This window comes from Schistocerca nitens, chromosome 3 (assembly GCF_023898315.1).
Source record: "Schistocerca nitens isolate TAMUIC-IGC-003100 chromosome 3, iqSchNite1.1, whole genome shotgun sequence".
NCBI lineage: Eukaryota > Metazoa > Arthropoda > Insecta > Orthoptera > Acrididae > Schistocerca > Schistocerca nitens.
This window is the reverse complement of record NC_064616.1, coordinates 822,829,668-822,857,425: the sequence shown is the minus strand read 5'-3', so window position 1 is coordinate 822,857,425 and position 27,758 is coordinate 822,829,668. Positions and strand designations below refer to the sequence as shown.

Genomic DNA, 27,758 nt, shown 5'->3' with positions numbered 1-27,758 from the left:
ACTAACTGCTGCTTCCTAACAGTGATATCTTGGCATATACATGTGCAAAGTAGTAGCTAGATCTAGTTAGTTCATAAGGACAAGACTGTGTGCCAAAGAGGCAATATTTCTTAAGTTCATTGGACAACAGCAAGAACAACTGGGACTACAGGGAAAAACTATGTAGGCAGCAAGAACAGGAGCTTCACCTACAAGAGCAGCAACAGTTACAGTTGCAGCAGAAGTGCATCAACAGTATCAAATGCAGCAGCAACAAATAAAACTTGTGGAGTGGTTACTATCTCACTGATAGGTGACTCCAACTTCCCTGGTACAGTCCACACTGCCCCCTTTCTTGTGTTAAACACCAACAGGAATGGAACTCATATGTGGCACATCTACACCATCACCTCATGGTGAGACACATTGCTGGTGCTGCTCGTCATTGGAACTACTTCCTCACTGTTATTTGTACCATGACTTGAGCCCACTCATACAAGTCCCCGTGAACATGAACCTGGATGTCTATTGTTACATTCTTGGTGACCAAATGTTGCCCTTTCTTCTACATCTACATGATGAATATACTGCTGATACACCTAGTTTCCATGACGACAATGGCTAAGTTTACAGAGTTGCACATAACCGTTCTTTTTTGATGGATACTCCACATGACATATCACACTTTGGCTGGCCTCCTGAATCATCTAATATTAATCCTATACAAAAGGCTGGGTCTATTTTGAACAGCAGATGGAACATGGAAATCAAATCCCTCCCTCTCAATCTGGAAGCTCTACAAGATCTAATCAGCAGTGGCTTCAGTTAGAGACATCTGAATGAAGAAACTTGTGGTTTCTGTTCCTCACTGATCTGAGGCCATATCAGAGCTACACATGTGCTGTTACACAGTATTAGTGTGATGTCCTCAGAGCAAGACTAATTTTTTTCACTGGTGTGCTTATATTCATATAACTTTGTTCAGTGCAGTGAAAAGTTTTATATGAAGTTCACTTTTTACCTCAATGGTGATTTAGCAGGCCATCCGAAGTGAGACAGTGTGTGTTAGTATTCATCAAACCAGAAATGTATGCATACAACCCTGTGAACATGGCTGTTGTCATTGTAGGTAGACTGAAGTATCCACAGCACACTCATCATAAAGGTGTAGAAGTAGTACAGCAGTTAGCCACAGAGAATGTTGAAATAAATAACTGTTTTTAATTTTATTTAATTCTTTCATATGATTTTGAAATGCACCCTTTTTGGTTTCTGAACATTTTTGAATGCATTCCAAATTGATTTCTGAACAAATCATAAGTTGATTTTTGAATGTGTGTATAGTGTATGTGATGTCTCTGTCAGGGGAATCCCTGTTGCATCTAGAAATAAAAAACTTTCCTGCAGACAAAAGGGGACGGGACTAAATGAGCTGATCCGAATAAAAGCCAACGGGTGAATGAAAATCTCTGTTTGATTATGTGGTTGACTGGGTGTGCGAATGATTAGCATTATTGTAATTACAAGTGAAATCCATAGATTCAGTGGAAATAAACAACTAACAGGAATAACAGATAAGAAAGATAGCATATTAATCTTCTGAGCGTATCCAAGAAAATGAAATTTTGACAGATAATTTTTGCTAGATCACTACACTACTAAGGGCCAGTTGTACAGTCCCTGGTTAGCAGCCATGTAAGTCCTATTCACGGAATAGCGCGGAAAATGCATTGTACGAGCACCTGATAATGCCTAACTGGAGAATAAATGCAGATAACTAAACTGGCGATTCTGGCAGGGTTAGTGAAGTTAACCAGAAAATAAGTTCTGTCAATGGCAGGAATAGTTACAGAATTAATTATGACAAGATTGTCTGAATGAGAAAGGAGGAGAAATTGAGACATCACACAAATTATATCGAAGAATATGACAATTCCAAATTTATATAAAAATAATGTACTAGTACTTTTTGATCTCATGCTTGAGAAACTGAATAGACATTTGATATTGATATGAGAAGAATGGATGTGTGGACTGTTTAAAAACTACAGCTGATTTAGACCAATGTTATTGTGGGTGATGGGTGTCAACGACACCAGATCTCACAGCAATGAATGTAATTAATTGAAAAGTGTGGCACTGCACCAAAATAGCAAACGCTGATTACTTCTGCTGGTATGGATTTGGCCACTGTTGCCTGGAATAAAAAAGTGATTCTTCTGGTTAATTATCTAGCAAAAGGGTTCGAAAATATAACTGATAAATACTATACAAGACCAACTAGATAAAAAAATATGTGTGAAGTGGGCTGAATTGTAATTAAAATAGAAATCATCTAGCATAATGACAATATAACATGCTTTGAAAATGGGAAAACTGAGGGAGTTAAAACATAAACTGTTGGCACACCCATTCTATTCCTCAGATTTTTCACCCCAATTTCCAATCATTCCCACATCTAAAATTTGTGCTCAGATAACAATACATTTATTTCTTTGTTCCTTCTCCATAGTTTTCATCACACCACTCTAATCACAATGTGGCAACATCATGCAATCACATTCCATCACTGACTGACTACTTTAGGACTTGTTGTCTTCTCTGTGGATGAATGCATTTCAAATATTTTATACTGCATGTTATTTAGTACAGTACTGTAATAAATTATTCAACAGTATTCAAGAAAACATGAATATTTACTGGAAGGATGAATTAGATAACTCTGAAGTAAGATGAAGCATGCATTTCAAATATTTTATACTGCATGTTATTTAGTACAGTACTGTAATAAATTATTCAACAGTATTCAAGAAAACATGAATATTTACTGGAAGGATGAATTAGATAACTCTGAAGTAAGATGAAGCATCTAGGTTTTGATTATACAAAACTTTAGTGCCAACAAGCAATTTACAATAACTGCGTGTGAAAACACAGCTTTTAAATGCATTATCATTCTAACCACTGAACGTACTACAAGTAGAGGGAAAAATCTCATTTACCTATGAATCCTTCTGTAATAAAGCATATATGAACTTGAAAGGATGTCAGCCTGATATACGAGGGTTGACTGAAAAGTAATGCCTCCATCTTCGTAACTCAACAGTTCGCAGCATTGGTATGTTGCAGGTACTGGCTTGTTCCGTAGCCTCTTCTCTAAAGCTCCAGTTGGCGGGAAGCTTTAGCATTGAATGGTTGTGTTGTTACAGTGTAAAGTATGGAACCCTGCGCAGATGGTTGGTCAATGTGATTTAAGCAACGTGTAGTCATTTAATTCTTGACAGCAGAAGGTGTCACTCCAAAGGAGATTCATCAGAGAATGAAAGCAGTTTATGGTGATTTTGTTGATGTGAGTACTGTGTGTCATTGGGCGAGTAATTTTAAAGATGTAGAGGCGGAAACACCTGCCCTGCGTGACAAACAAAGAGTTGGACGTCTTGTGACAGCAATCACCGAGTTTCACAAGCAAAATGTTGACAGATTGATTCAGGATGATCGTCATATCACTCAGAGAGAAACTGCAAGCACAATCGGCATTTCACGAGAATGTGTGGGTCACATTATTGCTTTGCTTGCTATCGGAAGATCTGTGCATGATGGGTACCCCAGATGCTGACTCGTGAAATGAAAGTGCACAGACTTAAAATTTGCCAGGAACTCCTATTGCGTTACGAGAATGAAGGTGATGCCTTTCTCCATTCAACTGTGACAGTGGGTACACCATTACAAACTGGAGATGAAACGTCAGTCTATCGAATATCGACACAAAGACTCACCCCAGCAAAAGAAATTCAAGACGCAGCCCTCAGCTGGAAAAATCATGGCCACAGTGTTCTGGGATGCACGTGGTGTTACCCGTGTTGATTTCCTTGATCATGTAACAACAATAAATTCAGAGCATTACATCACAACCCTGCGAACTCTGAAACAACGGCTAACAAGGGTCCGAAAGGGAAAGGGAAACATTTTCCTGCAGCATGACAATGCCAAACCACACACTTCACATGCCACCACAGCAGAACTTCAGACACTGAATCTCACCACCATACTGCATCCTCCATACAGTCCAGATTTAGCACCGTTTGACTTCCATATGTTCCCGATAATCAAAGACAATCTGCGGGTACATCATTATGCTTCCGATGAAGACGTTGAGAGAACTGTGAGACTGTGGTTGTGGAAACAGTGTTGACTTCTTCCGTGACTTCAGAAAACTTGTTCATCGTTAGCAGAAATGTATCCAATTGGCTGGTGATTATGTGGAAAAGTGAATACTGGTAATTAAAGATAACATTCGAAGGATTATTTCTGTGTTTGATTTATTAAAATATTTCCATCCAGACTCAATTAATGAAAGTGGAGGCATTACTTTTCATTCAACCCTCGTAAGTTGACAAAGGTACTATACTTTTGAGAAGCATGAGTGACAGAATGAGCCAATATTCTCTTAGAACTAGGTGTAGAAGAAAGTTAGGAAACCTGCACATAATAGGTCTGCTGGTAACTTATTGGAATAATAACAATAAAATAAAAGTAGCCCACATTTATGTGTAACTTCATTCACTCTTAAATATTTCAGTTTAATATTGACATGGACTTAACTACAAATTAGTTAACAGAACTGTGTAGTTAGAATTCCTCTCTGAAGAAGAAGCTCTTTTCTGTACGATAGAATCCTTTGTCAGAAACTTATTTATGAGATTAAAATGTGAAAATATACTAAGTAAACCAACTTATATGGAAGCTTGCAGATTACTTAAAATAGATTATTTTTTGCACATAGATGTAATTCACTTGCAAATCAGAATATATAAAAGTAAAAAATAAATCAGTTTAATATGCTGTTTTATCCAGTGTACATGCTACAAATTTTTGAAAAGAAGTTCATATGTAGAAGGTAACATGCTGCAAAGAAGAAAAATTCGTTTTGTTTGCTAGTACTGCATGGGAGTTTTCCATCATTATGTTGCAGAATAGTTTTTCTTTCTTTGCTCAATGATAAGTAACAGAGATTACATTTCATCTCAAACTCATGAAGAAATGCTTTCAAAAATGCAATGGCTTATTTACAACAAAATTTCATCAGAGTATATGTTTGTTAATAGTTAAGTTTCCTATAGCTAATATTCATGGCGATGTAAAACTGACTGCCAATAGAACTGTGACATATCCCATTTTGTTGATATTTCCCTCAGGTATGTGATTCAGGAACTACTCACAAATGAGAAAAATATAAGCTCACCAGACAAAACATTTATAATCCCCTTAACTCATTGACTGCTAGGAGACCGCTGGTAGAAACAGCAGAGCCTCAGACACACTATCAGGCTTGGTCAATACAGGCGAAGTCAGGCTAGAACAGTTCATTTTAACAAAAAAATTGGAAATGATACAAAATAAAGTTATTTTACTTTATACTTATTTTTGTCTCTTATATGCCAAAATTCTGAAAGAAAACTAGGGTGCCTGCAGATACATTATCTTTTAGTGCAACATGTGGACTCAGTGTGCTGTGTGGATGTTGACTGCTGCAGGTTAATTATCACAGTGAGAGTTAGAAACAAAAACTAGTTGTAAACAATAGGTACACTATGAACAAGTGATACTGGAAACCACCATCCTCTCGGCCTTCCATAAGAAAATGAATGGCACAGGAACTTAGAGGAAACTGAGTGTGGGCCTGAAGCACTATGTAGGCAGACCAAGGAGAAGTGACGAAGATACGGAGAGAATTCAACATTTTTCTAGCTGTCACCATAGCAGTCTGTATGTAGGGCATCAGAAGAACTGTGAATCCCTTGTACCACAATGCGATGGGTACTCCGAAAGCATTTTCATCTCTTTCTGTACAAACTGCAATTGTTACCGATTGTTGATTTGAAGGCAAGAACAGCAGTAGCTATTTAGACAGCTAATGTTCACATGTTGCAACGGGTTTGGAGCAAGCTGGAATATTGACTGGATACTGTATGTGCTGCAAGGGGAGTGCACGTAGAAATTGACTAAAGAACCAGAAAAACAACTTGAGTTGGTGCATCAGACAAACTTAACTTTTTTTCTGTAAGTTAATTACAGGTTGAGTTATGACACTGAAGTCAAAGTAACTTTTAGGACATCCTGTATCACTATACAGTGGTCGATACAAGTATCCTGTTTTCACTAATTCAGTTTCTGTGGTGTTTACAGTTTCTGCAAAGATGGTACTCTATTTGTTGCCGAAGATCATTAGCATTTTCTGACACATCAAATCCCAGCACAGAGTCTTCCCACAGTCCATAATAAATTCTGTGAAAATTGTAGGTTGTCTGGAATGCAAGTTTCATCTGACATAAGAGTTCAACAAAATGTGCAGTAGGAGCAACATAATATCATTGTTAAAATTATCGTGTGTGTGTGTTTTTTATCATGTATAAATACCTACCGCTACATACCAAACTCATGGTGTACAGAGCAGTTGTCATTTCCCAGCTCCTGTATGGCTGCGGAACTATGAGACTATCACTGTGATATCAAAAAACTTGAGTGCTTCCAAAAAAAAGATACATCTTGAATGTTAAGTGAGAGGACCATGTGACCAACACTGCAGTTCTTGAGAAAGTACATCTGAACAACACAGGCAACCATGGCCACTCATCCATCGAGCTGATTACGCAATCTTCATTGCATGAGTGATTCCAGGCTTCCCCACCAAATCGTTTATGGTGAACTCTGTTCTGGCAATAGACCACATGGAGCCCCTCTGAAGCACTTTAAGGACCAACTAAAATGCACAATGAAGACAACTTGTTTGAACAAATATGGGAAGATTGTGCTATGGACTATTTCCTGGGGAGGAACACTATCCATTGCTGTCAATCTGTTTGAGGTAGACCGTGACAGACATGAAGAGGCCAAGTGACAACAAAGAAAGCTCCATCAGTTGCAACTCCACCTGCCTCTAACCCTTCAGTGGGATTTGTGTATATACATTTTATGCCCGGGTTGGTCCTCTCTTTGGAAACACATCCAGAAGTAGAGTTGAAATGCTCAATCTATGCAGGAAGGAGTTACACATACACAGAACCAAGTTGCAGCCAATGAATGATGTACTGGTCCTGGTATGTGGGTGGTTCGAAAAGAAACAATGTTACTACGGCACTAGTGTGTGTGTGAGGGGACTTCAAATGATTATATATGGCCAAATAACTTTTATTGAAAGATGCACTACACTTCAAAGTGAAATACACACCATTTTTTGCCAGTCACAAAGTCATGAAACAATAGAACATTCAACCAATCATTCAATGCCTCAACTATAGAAAACCGCTTCTTGGTTATGGACACATTCACTGTGCGAATGTTATCACTGGGAAATCTTCCCCCTCAGATGCTCCTTCAGGTTGCATAAAAGGTGGAAATGTCATGGGGCAAGAATTTGATATCCCCATCAGAGACACTAACGACTGTGCAGAACTGGTCAAATTGTTGGCACCATTTCACTATGGCTGGACATTCATTGCATTGGCCCATATACTGCCAGAATTTCAGTGTGAATCTGCATGCAATTTAGATGTTTTACTCAGAAGAATATTACTGTCCGGGGTATTTCAACTTTGGAATACATTGTCAGTTACCATGCAATTTCACTTACACACTGAGGCACCAGTTGTCCATCCCACAACGTAACTGTCTCCGCAGCAGACCTGAGACATATGCTCTCTACTGACAATGTGCCAGAAGTTGTGCGAAGGTCTTAGTGTAAGACAATGCGTGTAACATTCTGAAATCCCTATGTATTACTTTCCAGTGTAGTTACTACAGTTGTCTAAGCATTTGTTCCATTGATAAACGAATCCGTCAAAACTAGTATGAGGGAAATCATGGTATAGGTCTTGCAGCCATTTACTGGCCTCCTCAACTTTGGAATCAATTCTGACGTGGTGGCCAGCCAGGTGCTTCTTTAATGGCCGAAACAGATGAAAATCACTTTGAGTAATATCCTGGTTGTGCAGACGGTGTTCCTTTACAGTCCAGTGGAAACAGCAGGCCAAATCATGTGTAACCAAGGCTAGATATGGTGTAGGAATGAACACACACTGTCTGATACACCATTTAGTGATGGAGAGAGGAATCCATTTGCTTGGATTTATTCTTAGCTAAGAGTTGCCGCAGTACCCAATGACAACGTACCTTCCAGTACTCCAGTGTATTCTCTTGCTCCACTACATTGCTGTGCAAAATGTCTTCATGGATGGGACAACCGGCTTCACTCAAGCCTCCTACATGAGCCATGCTGTTATCTGAGGTAAACATACTTGGTCACCCTGACCTTTGCTAGCCTCTCACACCTGTTCTGCCCTTATCAAATTCCTGGGATCAATTTCACACCTGTTTTCGTGACACTTGCTCTATAAACTTTCACTAGCTAAGTTCTTTTCTGTTAATGAAAAAAAAACCTTACTACACTCAGCACTTCAATCACTGAACACAAATCTGTCATCATTTAAAAGTGTATCTCAAACTGTGACAACAGTTACTTCCATATACCTGCAACATTTGAAATATTTGATCATCTATTTTATTGAAGAATGAAATTTAATTTGAACATAATATTTAGCACCCACAACAGCTTGTTGCCATACTTCCTGAACCAATCTCATAATACCAATGTCTGGCTGCTAGTGCCTCCAGACCTAGGCTGTTAAGATTTTTGTTCATGGATAAAGTGAAAAATGAAACAGAGGGGGAGAAAACGGGTGGATATTGGATGAGACAGACAGGCAGGCAGGCAGGCAGGCAGGCAGACAGACAGACAGACAGAGAGAGAGAGAGAGAGAGAGAGAGAGAGAGAATGAACTTCTCTCCCACTTGCTTCTTTAGGTCATCCTCAGTCCAGTCCAACGTGCTACCTCCCTGGCCATTGGCCTTCACCTCTCTTATGGATCCATCCACACTTCTTTCCATACCAAGTGCACTAACAATCAACAGCACCTACATTTTGACAGCTGTCATACCTTTCCTGCCAAAACAATCACTCCCAAACGAGCTTAGGCACCCACTGACTGCTTATTTGCAGTGACGAGAAATCCCTTCTAAGTAAGCTGACTGTGTAGCAAAGACCTTCACTGAGAGGCATTACCCCTCACAAGGAGATTTAACATGCCATAACCGCACACCCAACCCCCCAGGGACTAGCAGCATATTCCTGCAGAAGACCTGCCAGATTCACCCAACCAGCATATCCAACTCCAGTCCTGTCACAAGCTTACCCCATTAGAGGTTGGGTCACCTGTGGAAGCAGCCGTGTCGTACACCAGTTCTGCACAGCATTTTATGAGGGCATGACCATCAACCAGCTGTCTACAAGAATGAACAGCCGCTGCCATCAAATTGGCCAAGAGCAGAACTGATCACCCAGTGGGGGAACATGCTGATTGGCATGTCACGCAAGATTTCATTGGTTAGTCACAACCTCTGCCGTTTGAATTCTTCCCCCAGCACCAAAATTCCGACTCCCCTATTCTGTTACACATTAATTACTAGGTTACATTACCGCATAAAAAAAAGGTAGTGGGAGGCAACACAGACCAATAACAAAACCTCTGAAACTGGACAAGTATTCCATTGTTTCACTGGTAGGTGACAATCCACTGAAAATGATATAAGGAAGGAGAGCGACTGGTAGTTATTAACATTTGTGTATTGTTAACAGTTATTTTTACACAAGATACTGGATAATGCCTTTTTAAAGCTACGATGACATACACTGTGTATGTTACAAAAATATTCAACATACTAACACAGCAAAGATATATATATATAAATGCACCTTTGTTGTAACAGTTATTAAAAACTGTCATGGGAAGAATGCCTAAAAGGGTTGTTGACTGCAATTGCGAAATTCATACTCTGACCTAACTTATCTGCCACCTTGTTAAATTTTGAATATTCCTACAGGGCACTGATATGTTTGCGTTGTTAAAGCTGCTCACAAATGAGGACCAGGAGTAAAGTAACTATCTTGTAATTGTGTCATGTATGGAATATTTAACGCATTGACTGTCCCAAGGCTGCTGCTGGCCACAGCTGTGCCGCTCACCTGATGGTGTGCATCGGTCAACATGTTACTCAACAGTGTATACAGACAAAAGGAAGGTAATTAAATGGAGGGAAGTGTGAAACTTTTCACAACATACAGAAAACACAAAAATGGATGTTTTGTTAATTCCCAAAAATCACTAATGAATGATAATCTATAAATTTCAAAAACCCAGTTAAGCAGTAGCACCGGCACAAAGCAGAAATGCAGGTGTGTTTTTATTGTGTTCTGAAGGCTTCGTCCAAAAGCTGTCATCTTTATATGCCTATCGATGACAGAACTATACAGTGAGCACTTACCTTTACTCCCTATGTTATTTATACTTCAACAAGGTCTTTCCATTACCATATTTAATTCTTATTTTACTGAACAGTCTGTGCTGTCACTACCTTACATGTTTGCACATGTACTACACACAGCCCATTTCAACACATGAATATCCTATCCCACCCACCGTGTGCCTTGTTGAAGCAACACTGCCTGAAATAACTGCAAAAATCAATGTGGGATGCAAAGTGAACCTATCCATTAGGACAGTGCACTGAAATCTTGTGTTAATGAGCTATGGCAGTAGATGACCAACATAAATGTGTTTGCTATCAGTATGGTATTGCCTCTCCAGGGCTCGTGACCATATCTGCTGGAAAACTGTGGCCTGGTCAGATGAGACCCAATTTCAGTTGTAAGAGCTGATGATGGCTCCATAATGATGTGAGCTGTGTTTACATGGGATGGACTAGGTCCTCTGGTGGTGGTGGTGGTGGTGGTGGTTAGCGTTTAACGTCCCGTCGACTACGAGGTCATTAGAGACGGAGCGCAAGCTCGGGTTAGGGAACGATTGGGAAGGAAATCGGCCGTGCCCTTTCAAAGGAACCATCCCGGCATTTGCCTGAAACGATTTAGGGAAATCATGGAAAACCTAAATCAGGATGGCTGGAGACGGGATTGAACCGTCGTCCTCCCGAATGCGAGTCCAGTGTGCTACCACTGCGCCACCTCGCTAGGTCCTCTGGTCCAACTGAACCAATAATTGACTGGAAATGGTTATGTTTGGCTACTTGGAGACCATTTGCAGCCATTTTTTATGGATGGCAATGCACCATGTTAGCAAGCCACTATTGTTCTCAACTGATTTGAAGAACATTTTGGACAACTTGAGTAAATTATTTGGCCATCCATATTGCCCAACATGAATCCCATTGAATGTTTACAGGACATACCTAAGGGGTCAATTTGTGCACAAAATCCTGCACAAGCAACACTTTAGCAATTATGGAAGGCTAGAGAGGCAGCATGGCTCAATATTTCCACAGGGCACTCCAAACAACTTTTAGAGTCCATTCCATGCCCAGTTGCTGCACTCTCCCTGGCAATACGAGATCTGACATATCAGGAGGTATCCCATGACTTGTCACTCAGGGTAGTCTCTCTTTTAATATATTAGAAAATGAAAGCTGGCAAGATATGGTAATTTATTAATTAGTGTGTCTCAAATCATGAAATTAAAGTTCATGAATTTTGTTGTATGTGTGGGTCCAGAAAGTAGTTTTTCCCACTGAAATTTTCATCACACTTTGGCAGGAACAAATACCTTTACTGTTTACCCACCTGACTGCAGAAATGAATCTGTACGAATTTTTATCATTCCAGAAAAATTCAGTTTCAGAACTCTACTCGCTTAAACCAACTGAATCCAAACAATTCCTCTCTAGCAAAGAATAATTGTGCAATTCAAACTATACTGTTGGCCAAGGACAGTCTACTAGAAGAGGTCAGTGAATATGTCTACCTTGGCCAGATTATAAATATGAAGGGAGACATAAGGTCAGAAATCTATCGACGCATCAAGCTATGCTGGCAAGCATTTGGGAAGAATTCAAAAGTATTCAGATCAAAAATGCCAGTAAATCTGAAGAAAGCAGTATTTGATCAATGCATTCTTCCTGTGATGATGTATGGCTGCGAGACATGGACACTGAACTCATTCACAAAAGGGAAACTTAGGACAGCACAGAGAGCCATGGAGAGATCAATGCTGGGCTATACAAGAAAGGACAGGAAAAGGGCAGATGACATCCGGTCTGGGACGAAGGTCAATGACATCTTAGAGAGAGTAGGTTCCTTGAAATGGCAGTGGGCTGGCCACGTCGCAAGAAGAAAAGACAACAGATGGACGAAGCTAGTACTGGAGTGGAGTCCGAGAGAGCACCGGAGGCCTAGAGGAAGACCACCAGACAGATGGGACAAAGACATCAAGAAGATCGCTGGTAACACCTGGCAGAGAACTGCCCAAGACCGTCCCACTTGGAGAAGACTTCTGAAAGCCTACCTGAATCCACGACTCGAAGAGGCCACATCATCTAATGATTGAATTGGCTGATGATGATGATGATGATGATGGCCAATTCAAGCTTCAGTAAGCACATGTAGCACACTCCATCTGTTTATGACCACATGAAATGAGTCTGCCTAAATTGATTTAAAAATTACAGCAATCACACATTTGAGAAAACAATCACACTTATCAAAATCAAATGTCTTTCAAATTGATCATATGTGGTACATGTATAATCAACGACAGAATACCAACTGAAAAGCATACTTCAACCACTTCCAAATGTTCGACACTACCCTCTGTTCTCCCAAGTATTATTTAAGCCTGTAACAAACAAGAGTACATTATTCCTTGAATTTGTGGTCTGCCTTACAGAGTGGATTGCCATGAACTGTGTACACAATTGTCAAATCTCAGGTCCAATTCCTGAAAGGAAATGAGGGGGGGGGGGGGTTACTTCCTTTGAAAAGTGGACAGAAATGGATATTGGCCATGAAAATGGCACTGTGCTGACACAGTATCAGTTGCCTTTACAGCAATGTGTGCTAGGTTTCGTCACATGTACAATATTTGCTAAAAATTCCTCTCAGTGGCACGCAGTTACAGTGCCCATACATCATTTCTTATGAATGTTTTCACCTCGGAATTGGCTCAGCATGCACAATACTTTTCACGTGTGTCTGTAGATAGAAAAAAAAAAAAGTTTCAAGACCCATGTGTGTCATATCATAGAACTGCTCGAAGTATGTGAGTACCCATGCCTGTTCAAAAGTTACAGTTAAATTTTGCCAATGAGATGGATCATCCATTGCATGGGATTTTCTGTAGCTCATGTATGATATTTCTCAAAAAAATTTGTCTGCACACTAGTCGGCAAAGATGTAGCAAGAGCTATAGTAGGTGCTGGCTCAAGTGCATCTATCAGGAGAGAGGCCGAAGACAGACTCGAAAGAAACACACCGCCAACGCCCTCTCAACCGCAAGCATTTAGATCGTTGCCGCTCACCAGAGGGCCACTGTCTCAGTCACTAGCTCAGCCGCTGGCACACAACTCGCACTCTAAGTTGGCATCTGTCAGTACATTGAGACCAGATAAGTGTGCATAGTCTGACTTGACTTTACCCACAGCGATACTGAAGTTTTTAACAACTAGAATACTGATATTGTCTGCAAGAGGGCTATTACGGAAGAGCTTGTACCACAACATGTGGACTCTCTTAAAGATAAGTAGCTTCCTGTTCATGTAAATAAAGAACCCTGTTAATACATGTGTGCAGTTGTGTTGTAGAAAGAGGAGACCTGTCACCAATCATCTCCCTTGATTCCTATGGTACAAGACTTGACATCTGGTAACAGATATAGCCAGAAAACAAGTACAATTATGAACATCTTTTTCATGATCTAGTTGCACATTATGTCTGAGGGAAGTAACTGTACACACAAGGTACCTCCAACCATGTAAAGAGTACCAACTCTAAGAATATAGCCATATAGGAGCAAAACTGTGCAGCTCTTTGCAACACCTTTGTATGCTGAACAAATCTGGTTGACATTTTTTGTTTTAACAACAGATAATGCGGCCAGCAAAATATGAAGTAACACAAATTCATGAGACCACATATTGCCAGATTCTTTTATATCCAGGAAACATCAGATTTTCACAATCTGACTAATCGAGTAAGAAATGTTACAAAATGTGTAACATGAAAACAAGAGATACTTTTAGAATTATGTGATTGTGTGTCAGATCTTTAATGACTTCTCAGCTATTTACATTCACCCATGAGTGAATGTCTCGAGATTTTGAAATTTGTGGGAAATTTTGTTCACATTGGTCATGATCAACAGTGATTTTTAAAAATACTTTATTAACTAAGTCACATTTAAAACAAGTATATAACAAATACCATACTATACTTAAACCAACTCATGGTTAGACACTTATGGTAATATACTATAATCTACATATTTAATAATTACTACACTGCAGTGTTGATATAAATACGCACTGTAAGGGCACTAAAGTATAACTTAATTCAACACTGGAGCAAAATTCATGCCATTACATACAATATACAATACAAAATTATGTTGCATAAAATGATAACTGCTTATAGAGAAACACAATGTGCATTCTTCAAAAGAAAAGTATTAACATACAAATGATTTTATTTGTAGGACATTCAAAAAGCCTTTACATAGAAGTTAATAAAATAGAGTGTAGAAAGGAATGCTAGTTTCTAACACTGTTCACCCACAGATATGGAACTGTGGAATCAATAACAAATAAAAGACTTTTCTTTCACATGTAAAGAGATCAGGACTTAGTATACTACAAAAATGACAAATACCATACTAGATACTTTTTAGGTAACAGTTAGCACTTCTGTTGTGTGTAAAACTAAACCATAAATGAACATGTAATGAGTTTTACAATAAGCACTATTGGATCCTCAGCCTGTCTACCACTATCAGCTCTTTGACAGTAATCCAACCTTTACGGAGTTCGTTATTTGAACCGCTGCCAGTTCACCTGAAACAGCAAAAAATTTGCATTTTACTGACATTCAACAACTATTTTCTTATCATTATCTTATTTTTACAATTGTTTTATTGAGTTTCTGTTTACCAATATTTATCAGGTCATTTAGTAACTAACTGTTTATTGTGTGTTATTGATTTCTGTATATGAAGTGTTCTTGAAAATGGAGGAGGCATCTGTCTTTCCTGATTCTTATTATGACTAATTTTTTTTATTGTGTTTGGACTAGTGAATTCCTGCCAACCACCTATCCTATCCTCAAAGCATGTTATGTAGTATGCTGTGTGTGGTCATTGTCTTAACTTGACAAATCCTACATCATTGTGAGATGAATCTTGAATGAATAAAGTCTAACACAGTATCTTCTGACTTCTTGCACTAAAATTTTGACCAAATTTATCTGGATTGTTTTTTTTCCCCTTCAAATCCTGAAAGTTTTATAGTGCCTACAGATAAGTTCAACATCAGAGTGTTTATGTCATTGTCCTGATCTGGTCTAACAGAAAATAAAGTCCTTAAAAGAACGTACTATCATATTAAAAATCTGAAGTATCATCACAAAAGGAAACACTGGGGAAAGAGGTATAAAAATACTTACACTTAATACCTGTAATATAACTGTGGTTAGTATACTATGGAGTTCAAGAAAGTCATCCCTTCAATGACTTACCAATAATCAAAATGTTCCTGATAAAGCACGGCTGCAATTTTGAAAGCATCAAAAAAGGAAACAAAAATCGCACCTGCCGTAAGCTGTTCCTGGTATACATTAATGTTGAAATTTTCTCTACCCAAAATTAGGACCCACCAGCTGACAGACAATACCTCCTTTCACGCAGAAAACAATGTTTTCCATTAAGTTTTTTTACATTAATGGTTTACAAGAGTTTGCCAAAGATTTTACTATCATCTCAAAAAAATACAGCTGGGTAAGTAATTTTTTGTTGTTTGCAGGTATATGCCTGCAGTTCTGGTAAACATCAAAATCTTGGTATCACAGCACCAGGGTACATGAGCTGAAACAAAATAGCTCAGCTCATTGATAAAAATCTATTACTGCGCTGTAGTTCATTTTCGGCAGCCTCTGTGTCAGATTCCTGACAGAAAATGAATTATTGCACAAGTTTTATCAACAGGCTGTGCCATTTTATTTCAGTTCCCTCAGTGATGAGCTACAGTATCATGGCACAGGAATTTCAACGTTTACCAGGACTACGGACTTGTACCTGTAAATAAACAAAAAATTAATTATGTAAATATTTTTATTGAAACTTTATAACTGTAACACACAAATACTGCTTGAAGCTATTTCTTGTTTCAGTGGACTTCATAAAATACAATTAGTACAGCTAATTTCTATTTCTTTGCTGCTAGTATTTTTCAAATTAGATTTATCTTCACATGAACAAGAGCCCGAGGGAAGCCTAACGTACTTAGGATTATACTGTCGTCTATGTGGACTAACAAATTCCACCTTTTGAAAAGCTTTCTCAGAAGGAAAAAAAAGTATCATGGCATAGGTTAATGTTATGTTTATATGTTTGTTACAAAATTTACTTTTAGAACAATAGAAGAATTATGTAATCAGTCACTAAAATTTACATTTATTAGATTTATAATTTGGGTGTCATTGTCCATAGTTGCTTTGTAATTATTGAAGGTCTTTTAATTGTCTTTACAACTACACAACTGTGTTTCATTTGATTGACATAAAATATTAGTGGTCTTTAATGGGAGATATTTACAAATTGGCTGTCTTCCTAGATCGAATAACAGTTTGTTGCTTTTATTTATGGTATTTCTGACAGCAGGAAGCACCGCCTGCTTGGATGTTTTTAAGTTCTTTCTTTTGGCACTGTAGATTCTGGTCTAATCCCATACTGCTTTGCAGGAGTATGCTTTCTCAATGTGGAACGCAACCACTCCTATTTCTCTTTCTGGCCACATACAGCTCTTGTGTTTTGCATAGTGTTACCCACTTCTAGTTTTTTTTTTTTTTTTTTTTTTTTTTGGGTTTGATGTAGAAATGTACTCTTCCTATTATTCATCATATGTTTGCTATGATATTGAATAATGTTATGTAATCATTTAATGTGTAAGAGAAATGAAGATGTAGTGATGGAGTTAAAGGTTTAAATGGTGAGTAGGTGGAAGTCTGTTTAATGTGTAAATGACTGCTACTTGTTTGTTGTTCTGTGGGTTCTCTTACTCTACCAGTTTCCTTCTTTTGCTCCTCACCCATTATCCTCCAACACACACTCCATTCCACCACTTTGCATTCACCATTCGATCCTCGCCTCCCCCCCCTCTGTAACGTACTATTTGAACCTTTAACTTCATCATTACACCTTCTGTTCTCTTACACATTAAATAAATACATAGTAACATAATTAAATGACAACACACACATGGTAACTGGAAAAGTATATTTCTAGTTCAAAGGAAACACTGTTGGTAGAGTTGGTAACACTACACAGAACAAATGAGGCATATGTAGCCAGGATACAGACATTAGTGGTAATGTATTCTGGTACATTTCACAATGAGAAACACATTGTTCTGCAAAGCAATGTGGGAATAGGCCAAAAGCAGCAGTACCAAAAGAAGGAATAAATCAAATGGCCAAGCAGATAGCATTTACTGATGGGAGCAGAGATCAAGCATGAAAGACCCTAAGTAAAATGGACATCATTCTTCACCAACTGTTTACGAATCTAGAAAGAAACCAATTTGTAAATATATCTTATTACAGACCACTGATGTTTTCTTTCAATAAAACACAACACGTTTGGTGACAAAAACGAGCATTTTTTGTAGTTGCTAAGATGGAATTGAAATACCATCAATTATTACTTTTATTAACTGTAACATGTCAGACACAGATCAATCTTTAAGTGTCAATTTCTAACTCCATTACATCAGCACAGCTTCCAAGAGAATAGCAACATAGATTAACCGAAGTTCAGCACCTATGACTGCACTGAAAACGTGTGAACATTCTCACACAGGTCCCCAATAAACATTGGGGAAGTTTAACATTCATCAAAGCAACATTGGCTGAGCATAAAAATTTTGAAGGTTTGGCCTCACATCTCTTACATTATTACCGTCACAGCTGCTCTATATTGTACTTCTGGTTCTTGGACCATTCACTGTTTCTATTTTGCTCTTTTTTTTCTCAGTCCAGTACACCTTCTTCCTGTTTCCATGCTTGATCTGAGTTCAGTTTTTGATGTTGTGTCCACTGGGCCCTCTTACCACTAAATCTGATGGCAGTGCAATGGGGAGTTTACCTCGTTGGCAAAATCAGGGCGAAAATACCTCTTTTCCAACCTTCTTATGAAATCTTCCACTTTTGACTTAATTTACTCAGCATTGGAAAGTGGCACATAAATGAATATTTATATTTGAGAATCTTATGTTGTTAGGTTACTACATGCCTAGTTACACATTTGACATACCTGTATTCCCTGAGATATAAGAAACTAAACCTTGAAATCTTTTTGGGTGGCAATTTTGCATAAACTTTCCTGGCTGAAAATGGTTCATCATGTTCTTTTCATTATTATTCTTAGGAGAACACAAAGTTGTGCACAACATGGTCAAATTTGATTTCTTTCAACAAAATATTTCCGCGAGATAACAGCTCGAAGTTGCCACAAGTTCATGCTTGATCTGTGAAAAGTTATGCATGGAGTCAAACTAGTCACTTATCTTGGACAGTACTGCTTTGATGAACGTTAAACTATATCAATGTTCATTGGGAACATGTGCAATTGTTCACATAAAATTTAAACTAAATCTGATGCTCCAGCATGGAGGTCTAGATGAGTTGACATGGAATGACCCACACCTTCACTCTAACGGACAATTTCTTTCCGTTATTCGTCACAGTTACCATTCTGCATCAAGTAAAACAATGTAGAAAATCTTGACACGTTTGCCAAGGTAAAAATGCATTGCATAACCTTGCAATGTGGTTGATTTTAGCTTGCGCATTGCTGTGTATGAAATGTAGGTAAGATATTGATATTGTATTTAAAATTGAAAGCAGAACAATATAATTTCATTCTCGAGTTATTAGTTTTTTTTATCTATCGGACCGTTGTGTGAGTCACACTCAAGTCCATCCCTGTGCTTTTGGAATAATGCTCATAACAATTGCCATATTTCATGAACACTTCAAGATATCAAAATGAGTTTTTTTGCAAATGATAACACATAAGAGGCACATGTTTTGTGATAAATACTCAAAACTTTTTTTTTCATTCACTGGTATATGGAAACAACTAGTTTGCGGCAGTGAGGGGGTCAGCAGAATGGGATACCGTAGCACGTCAATAGTGTACAAAGAAAATGCAGAGGCTGCATTTAAACGCATTCTCAGCACCTGGGAGCAGTGGAGCATAACTAACTCGCCCACAGCAGTAAAATGTTCATGGAATATTTTCTAATTTTATCAGTTATTATGAAAAGTTCATGAGTCTAATTTTTCACAAATTCAGATTTCAGTATTTTTGCATTCTCCATCTGTAGACGCAGGTACTTGTGTTGAGAACTCCACGAGTTTCTGCCTTTAAAGCCAAGAAAATCATTGCCAAAATATTTAGTTGGTACTAAAATGTCGTGAGTCCAGGACTCATGACATTTTCATACTACATCTTCATTAGTTTTATGAAATATTTTTTAAATCGCTGAAAGTAGCCTACAGTTTATGTCCCTACATTAACAACAATCAGATTTTACCAGTACCGATTTCATGATCTACTTTTGGCACTGCATTGTAAGACGAATCTTGTGTGGTTGTTGTCTAATCTTTCATTAGTAGTATCAATTTAACCATAAAAAGAGTAAAGGCATACGGCATTATGATAAATACAAACCCATCATAATGAAGGCTAGATTACGAGGAGAAGCGTAGATTAACTATAAGGGACAAAACATTCCTGCAACTGCAACACGGAAAAATTGCAAGTAGGTATAAATTTAAAAACTAAATGTCGAATACATGTTTTTTTATATGTATAGTAAAACATAAAGCCTACATTTCCCTTGTTTATTCTAAACACTGCTTTCTTCTATTGCAGTTGTAAGCTTCACTGTTTTGATGCCATTGATGAGATCAACAGAGCCCAGATCCTGGAAATATTCAAGGAATTCGGGAGCAAGGATGCACAAGATTGTTATCTACAAAGTCTTATGGAAGATACTGAAATTACTCGCAGACACCCAAGAAAGGATAATCCAAAATGTAGGAAAAAGAACTTCAAATATAATGTTCAAGTTCACGGAAAGAGAATTCTGGTATGTAAAACTGCATTTATTAATATCCATGGCCTGAAGAGTGACGGGATGATTCGAAGATTAGGAGGTCCGCTGGTTTTAGGAAAATTTCCTGTGGATAACAGGGTAAGAGCATGGGAAGCGGAGTCAGAGCTATAAAAGGTGATGCTATTGATAAAATAAAGTAACACACTGAATCGTTTGAGGTAAAAGTTACTCACTATGCAAACAGAGATTAAGTATTTTAAGGCTGATTTGAATGTAAAGATTATGCATTCACTATTTCTAGAGACATTCCCTGATTTGGATGAAAATATGGATTTTATTTTAAGTTTTCCCACAAAAATTATAATTACAGGTTTGGTAGATCTCAAAAAGATGTTTGTAGTTACTGTGAGGAACTTTAAACTAAAAAACACTTACATTTATGATTCAGTTAAAAGAGTGATTGTTGCAGAGCAAGTGGTTCATATCCGAAGGACCAAAAAGTTTTTATAAAAAGATAAAAGCTGTACAGGAAAAGTGCATTCAAAATGATGTCTAAGGAATATGTATGGATTTTATGCAGAACGTACCATTTCCCTGCACTACAGTACAGGAAGTGTTTTACCTAAGTCAGCTCTGGGTCTTTACTTTCAGTATTTACAACTTTAAGGGGATACAGAATCTGATTTTGGGTTAAAAAATTGCGCTTTACTTATACACGTCTCTCATGGCTGACCATAAACTTTTTGGCAGTACATTTCTGTGACATAAATTCGAATATCCCACTTTCCAGCCAAACTTTATACATTATTTGTCCGAAAATGTTTCCCTCTGGCTGCCTCAAGTTACTCTGACTTTGTGACGGGCTTGATTGTAAACAGTGTGCTATATGAAAGTAGTAGTTGTCGAGTTATTCCGTATTTGGTGCTTCATTTTTCGCAGTGAAAATGCCTCGAGCTAGAGCAAAAGTGTTTCAAAAGTGTGTGAACTGGCAAAAGAAAAGAAATAGTGATTCAAATTAGCAAAGCAGTTCTTCATCATCAGTTGGAAAATGTGAGTCCACTTACTACTGATTTGCTGAACGAACTTACTCCAAATGAAAACAATGCTTATCATAAAAAACTAAGCGATTTGGAAGAGAAATATAATTTACCTGATAAAGGGAAAGAAGTTAATGAACTCATTGATACGAGTATATTGTGTGAAGCTCTTGAAAACAATGTGTGCTGCAAAAATGTCAAGGAAACGTTTCTCTGAAAGTAGAATCCCATGTTGGTCTGGCAGCCCATTTTAATTTAATATGCAGTGTTTATAAGTACAGCTAAACGTTTCCAAGTTGTTTCAGTAACTGTAAATAATGGACACAAGAAAACTGAAATTTATAGTGTAAATATTAGGTTAGTTTATGGATTGTGAGCAACTGGTAAGGGCAAAGCGGCTGGTGATATGCTATGTGGTGTTCTACATCTTCCAAGTGTACCTTCAAAGTTTGATGCTTACAACTATGTACTAGTATGTGCAGTTGAAGATGTAGCACAAACTCAATGCAGGTAGCTGTGGAAGAAGCAGTGAAAGAAAATGATGGCAGTTGTGACCTCACAGTAGCTTTTGACAGCAGTGGCAAAAAAGGGGTCACACCTGCAACAATAGTATTATAACAGCAACTAGCGTTGACACTGGGAAGGTTATTGATGTTTCAATACTGTAGATGCATAGACACGCTGAAAAATGAACACAGTTATGATTGTGTTGCTAATTATTATGGTAGTAGTGGTGGCATGGAGGTTGCAGAGGTGAAAAAATTTTTGATCGCTCTTCAGAGTGGTATAATGTTCGCGATGTCAGGTACCTGGGAGATGGTGACTAAAGCATTCAAAGAAGTTTTGGAAAACAAACCACATGGGAACAGTGCAAAATGAGCAAACTTGAATGCATAGGACATGTGCAGAAGAGAATGGGTGCCAGGCTGAGAAGGTTAAAATCAGTTATGAAAAGGAAAAAACTAGATTATGAGAAAACCTTGCATGGCAAAGGAAGATTGACTGATTCCATAATAGACCACATTCAGAATTGCTATGGCCTTGCAATCAGGCGAAATACAGGCAATCTTGAAGAAATGAGGAAAGCTATATGGGCTTTGTATTTCCACACCACTTCATGGAAAACTGCAGAACCCCAACAAGTGCTTGAATAGTGTGATATGGCATCGTCTCCCAAAAACAGGGTTTGTCAGAATTAATACACTACATTTTGGTATGTATGATGCTGTGGCAACCTTCAATCTTGGGAATATAACTAAATGCCAGGTCCTTCAAAAGTTGGGTTTGTGTGTTGGTTGCCACACAGTACGTGCTATGTTGACTTCAGATCAGCACAGACTAAGGCATGCTGACAATATCAAGATATTAGTGAAAAAAGCGAGATAAGTGAGGAGGGGTGCCAAAAGAAGACTTGATAATTATGAAGACTGTGAATGGCGTATTAACTATGGATCAGGAATGTTTTGATATTCTTTGTCCGTTTCTCATAAGTTTGCTTTTTACTTCTTCTAGGAATGTTATCTCGGGTACTGGTAAACCTAGAAGAGCTATGATGTTCATTGTCCTCAGGTTACCTTCTGAAGAAGACAAATTTATATTTGTCGAAACCTAGGTAAAGAATTTCTTTATCCATTGCAACTGGTCTGCTGTTTATAATTTTAAAACCTATAAGGCTGAAATTTTTATGACTTATTCACATGGGTTTCTTTTACACACTGAAACAACGATTTTTTAATTACTTGACTTACTACAAAAGACTTAGGGGTGATAACCTAGTAAAAAGTGACGGAAAAAATGTGCTTAAAAATAAATGTAAAATATCTCTGTAAGAAAATACTTTGACAATAAACTGTTGTTTTAGTATTGTAACATATCAATGCATGTACAGTAAAAATTACATTAAAAATTTTATCTCTGTCTCCAGTAGTTTGCGAGAAAATGTTTCCTATAGTAGGCATATTTTAACATTGGGGGCATAGGTGATTCCGTATCTCCTTAAGACTGGCAAACCTCATTTCTTTGTATTCCATGAAGGAACAGCCAAAAAGGGAGCTAATGTGATTTGTAGTTTCTTGCTTTCTTTCTTTCTTTGGAGAACATTACTTTGGTAAAAATATTAAGGATATACACGATTTCTCTGATGGTGGCCCAGGACAAAACCATAACAATACAGTAGTCAGATTCCTAATGGCATTAGTAGGGCTTGGTATGTTTGAAAAAAAATTTTCAATACTTTCCTATCTGGGGTTACTCTTTCCTACCTTGTGATAGGGTGTTTGGGGCCATGAGAAGAAAGTTATGACAAACTGTGAAATAATAAATTGAACTTATTCTTCATCCTGCCAATAAAATGAACTCATTCATTGTCAACTATCTTGAGGATAACAACATTGTTAAGAACTATAAGGACTGGTGGCCAGATCTTTCTAAATGCAATTCCCAGAGTTTAGAAACAATGGGAAAAAGACAGTTCAATGAAAGTCAACTTCAGTGTTTCACAGTACAATATGATTGAGTTGACAGCCACAACCCAAGGGTATTAGTAACCCAGTCATTCATTGATGGACTGACTTTTTCAGACTTTTAAAACACCTAGCAAACATCACACTCCTAACAACCTTAGCACTTGGAGAGAAATATCCTATATACAAAGTTAAGATAAATGATATAAAAAAAAACTGGATCATTACATCCCAGAGGAGCTCAAAAACTTTTATACTGATTTATTCACTTGGCCTACAACAACTGAAGATTAAAATGCATGAAACCTACAGAAAATGTTGCAACACTGCTTATCTGTAATGATGGTTATGTTAAAATACTATTTGTAATTTGTGTTTATTAATAAATTCTCAAAATTCTACAGCTGTTCAATTATTTTAATCTGGTTCGAAAAGGTAATGAGTCCAAGATTAAAAAAATTAATTTGAAGAATATGAAAATAAAAATTGATGATTTGAAGATGCAGGTTTAATGGTTTCCAGGTACACCAGAGTTTAAAAATCCAAGTACTTCATAACTTCCACCATTGAAGCATAAAACAGTTTTCTTTGAAAATCTCAAAATCATGTTTTATGGACTTATGACCTTTTTATAACAACAGATTCAACTATAGCTACAGTCTTGAAAAGTGTTGAAAAAACTAATCCCAGTGTCAATAAAAGGGTTGTACTCTCTCTCTCTCTCTCTCTCTCTCTCTCTCTGTGTGTGTGTGTGTGTGTGTGTGTGTGTGTGTGTGTGTGTGTGAGAGAGAGAGAGAGAGAGAGAGAGAAGAGGGGGCCATGTTACAGGCAGCTTCCACCCCCTACCCTCCAAAGTGTACCCAAACAAAGCAGAAGGAATTGTGCTTTAATTATCGTATGTAGAAACTTGAACTTACATTACTATTAAATAACTACTCTTTTAGAGTTAGAAGCATGTCACAATATGCACCGTATCATCTGCCTTTGTCCCACATCAACATGGTTGTTAATAGATTTGGCATTGTTAATTTTAAGGGGTGGCCTTATGTCGTCCTTGTCAGTCACATTTCATTACAACCTGGGACGAAATGTGAGTATCTCAACTGTTTGCGTTTAGTGAAATTCACGTGAAACTGAGCTATCATTTTCTAAATGTTTGGAAATGGTTTAACTGAGACAAGACTTTGATACCAGGCCAATATTCACCTATTGGGAAGTAGGAAACCACCCAAAACCAACATCCAGGCTGGGTGGTACTCCAACCCTCATCATCAACCTGCCAGGCAAATCTGATCCAGGACCACTGCATTTCCCCACCCCAGAACCGGTACTTTAAATACGTACAGCTATCCAAGCAGGCAGGGTTAATCTCGCTCCTCTTTGTGATATCTGATGGTGATGAAAAATCCTGGATGATCAAATCCAAAGAATTGCAAGGGTAACAGTGGTCAAGAGCTTTTAAACTGCTCGAAGAGTCACTACAGGTGAGGAAGAACTCACCAGTGCCAGAACGGATATGCGCAAGAGCACAAGAGAGGGCTACCAACTCTTCAGTGGAGACACTCCAACCTGGAAAAAGAGTGGAGTTCACTGAATCTCGCATGAAAGTAAGCAAAGGCATTGTGACCGGCAGACATCAAGCTATCAGCATAAACTACCTCTGAACCCTCAAACGTACCGACAACAGAAGAAATGGTTGCGGTAAGCCGATTCTTTCAGACCTTGTGAAGGTCAAGACAGAATTGTGGACAAGGGCTGCACAATCATGGAGGTATATGTGAGTGGCATGGACAAGACGTGGTAGAGGGGAAAGCTGGAGCTGAGAGTGAGAGAGTGAGAGAGAGAGAGAGAGAGAGAGAGAGAGAGAGAGAGAGAGAGAAAAGAAGACCAGATGTGGATGGCAATCTTAACCCCGCACCTGAGCTACCACTATGGGACGTGCATTTCTGTATCTGGAAAGAGGAGACACATTCAGGTGCTCCAGGAAGCAGCAGATATATAATGCATCAGTGATCAAACGGTGCAGAACCCACAATGGTGGAACTCCTGCCTCTGCTAGGAGGCAGATCACAGGGCTAGTTTGAAAAGCACCAGTTACCAGTCACCCCACAATGGTGTATTGGGTCCAGCATCTGTAACGTCAAATGTGACATCGAGTCACATGCGAGACTGCTGTAATTCGAGACAAGACTGGACCAATGCTGTGTAGAGCCGCATCAGAGTAGGGTGATCTGCAGCCCTGTTGCTGAGGATCGAAGAGCACTGAGGTGTGACCAACATGTCTGTCTTATATCACAAAGATGGGAAAGCCATGTCAACCAGTTATCAAAGACCAGTCCTAAGAAACAATGAAGAGTTCACCACAATAAGGAACTGGCCATCAAGGTCATATGTGAATGGGAATGGACTGTATGACAACAGAAACGCGTAACGCAGGTCTTGGCAACTGAGAAATGGAAGCCATGAGGGAGAGGTCCCATGCCTGCACTCTGTATATTGCATCCTGCAGTCTGCGTTCAGCAACAATGCCCATCACGGCCAAACAAAAATAAATGCAAAAATCATCAGCACATAAATAGTGTGGGGGACACACACTAGGCTCTGCAGCTGCCACCAGACCATTGATAGCCATTAAAAAGAGGGACACAAAAAAAACAGAATCCTGTAGAACCCCATTCTCCTGCAGATAGAAGGTGCTACGGGAGATACCAACCTGTACATGAAAAATGCAATATGAAAGAAAATTCTGGATAAAAATTGGGAGCACACCATGGAGGCTCCACTCATGTACATGGTGGTGCCATGTGGTACCATAAAATTTATGCAAATCAAAGAAGACAGCAACAAGATGTTGATGCTGTGCAAAAGCCATTTAGATAGACTCCAGGTGGACTAAATTATCTGCAGTAGAGCAGCATTGGCAGAAAGCACCTTGGATTGAAGCCAAGGATTCAAGGACACAATACAGCCTTCGACACCCCATACATTTAAGTAAGTTACAGAGGACCACTGGTTAAACTGACTGGATGATCCCTGTCTATCTGAAGAAGCTGTTTACCTGATTTCCAAACTGGAATAATTGCACTTTCTCACCATGTGGAAGGAATTCCCGTTGCTCCAGACATGGTTAAAAAGGCCATGTATAAGCCAACATTAAGTGTTGAAGCATTCGGTTGTGTACCTGGTATGTTCCAGTAGACGTGTCAGAGCAGAGAGCAAGGGCACTGACTAACTCCCATTCACTTAATGGAGCGTTGTAAGATCACACACTGTGAGGAATGAAAGATAAAGTGAGTCGTTACACATTGTGTTTGAGGAGACAATGCGGTCAGATGGTTGACCGAACCTGAGGCTTGGGCAAAATGCTTAGTGACAGAGTCCAGGCTTGTGAGGATAACAGCATTCAGAGAAATTTCTGAGACATTTGTTGGAAGACAGCAGTTAAAAATTCACCAGATCTTTGACCATACCCACAAAGGAGGAGTGTGCACCCCTACGACGACAGCAACATATCTTTCCCAACAAATCCATCTGGCATTTAACACGACAACAGGCTTGGGCATGAAGCCGCCTGAAGGCCAGGAGGTGGTCAAGAGACAGTCCTCTGTCAGGAAGAACCTGAGGAAGAAGGAATCACCGAAGCAGCTGTCAAAAGGATGGCATTGGTCGAACTCCATATGGATTCATCACTGCTGTTGTGTTGTGGAGCAGTTGGATTGGCAGCCAAGGAAAAGGCATACCAATCCATATTAGTGAAGGCTCACCTGGGAGGGCATGCAGAGCAGAGGGGGAGAAAAGATAAGATGATCAGAAAATGATCTCTGTTGCACAAATCATTGTGAACTTCCCACTGAATGGATGGGATGCATCCAGGGCTACAGATGGACAGATCAACGTCTGAGAAAGTGCGTGTGCCACACTGAAATGTGTAGGGTTCCAGCGCTGACGAGGCAGAGATCAAGACCTCCCAGCAGGTCTTCAACAATCCTGCCCCGGTCAGTGGTCGCAGTACCATCCTACAGAGGATTATGCACATTAAAATCCCCAATACGGA

At 38.7% G+C, this 27,758-nt stretch overlaps 1 protein-coding gene across 3 annotated transcripts in view; it reads right to left on the bottom strand.

Moving 5' to 3' along the window:
- Positions 1-14,240: 14,240 nt before the first annotated feature.
- LOC126248841 (RNA-binding protein 1-like) overlaps positions 14,241-27,758 on the bottom strand; it is a 38,195-nt gene continuing 24,677 nt past the window's right edge. For all 3 annotated transcript variants that reach the window (XM_049950261.1, XM_049950260.1, XM_049950262.1), the window contains one exon: positions 14,241-14,925. In XM_049950261.1, coding sequence (XP_049806218.1) covers positions 14,922-14,925 — 4 coding nt within the window. In that variant the 3' untranslated portion in view covers positions 14,241-14,921. The remainder of the gene's footprint in view (positions 14,926-27,758) is intronic.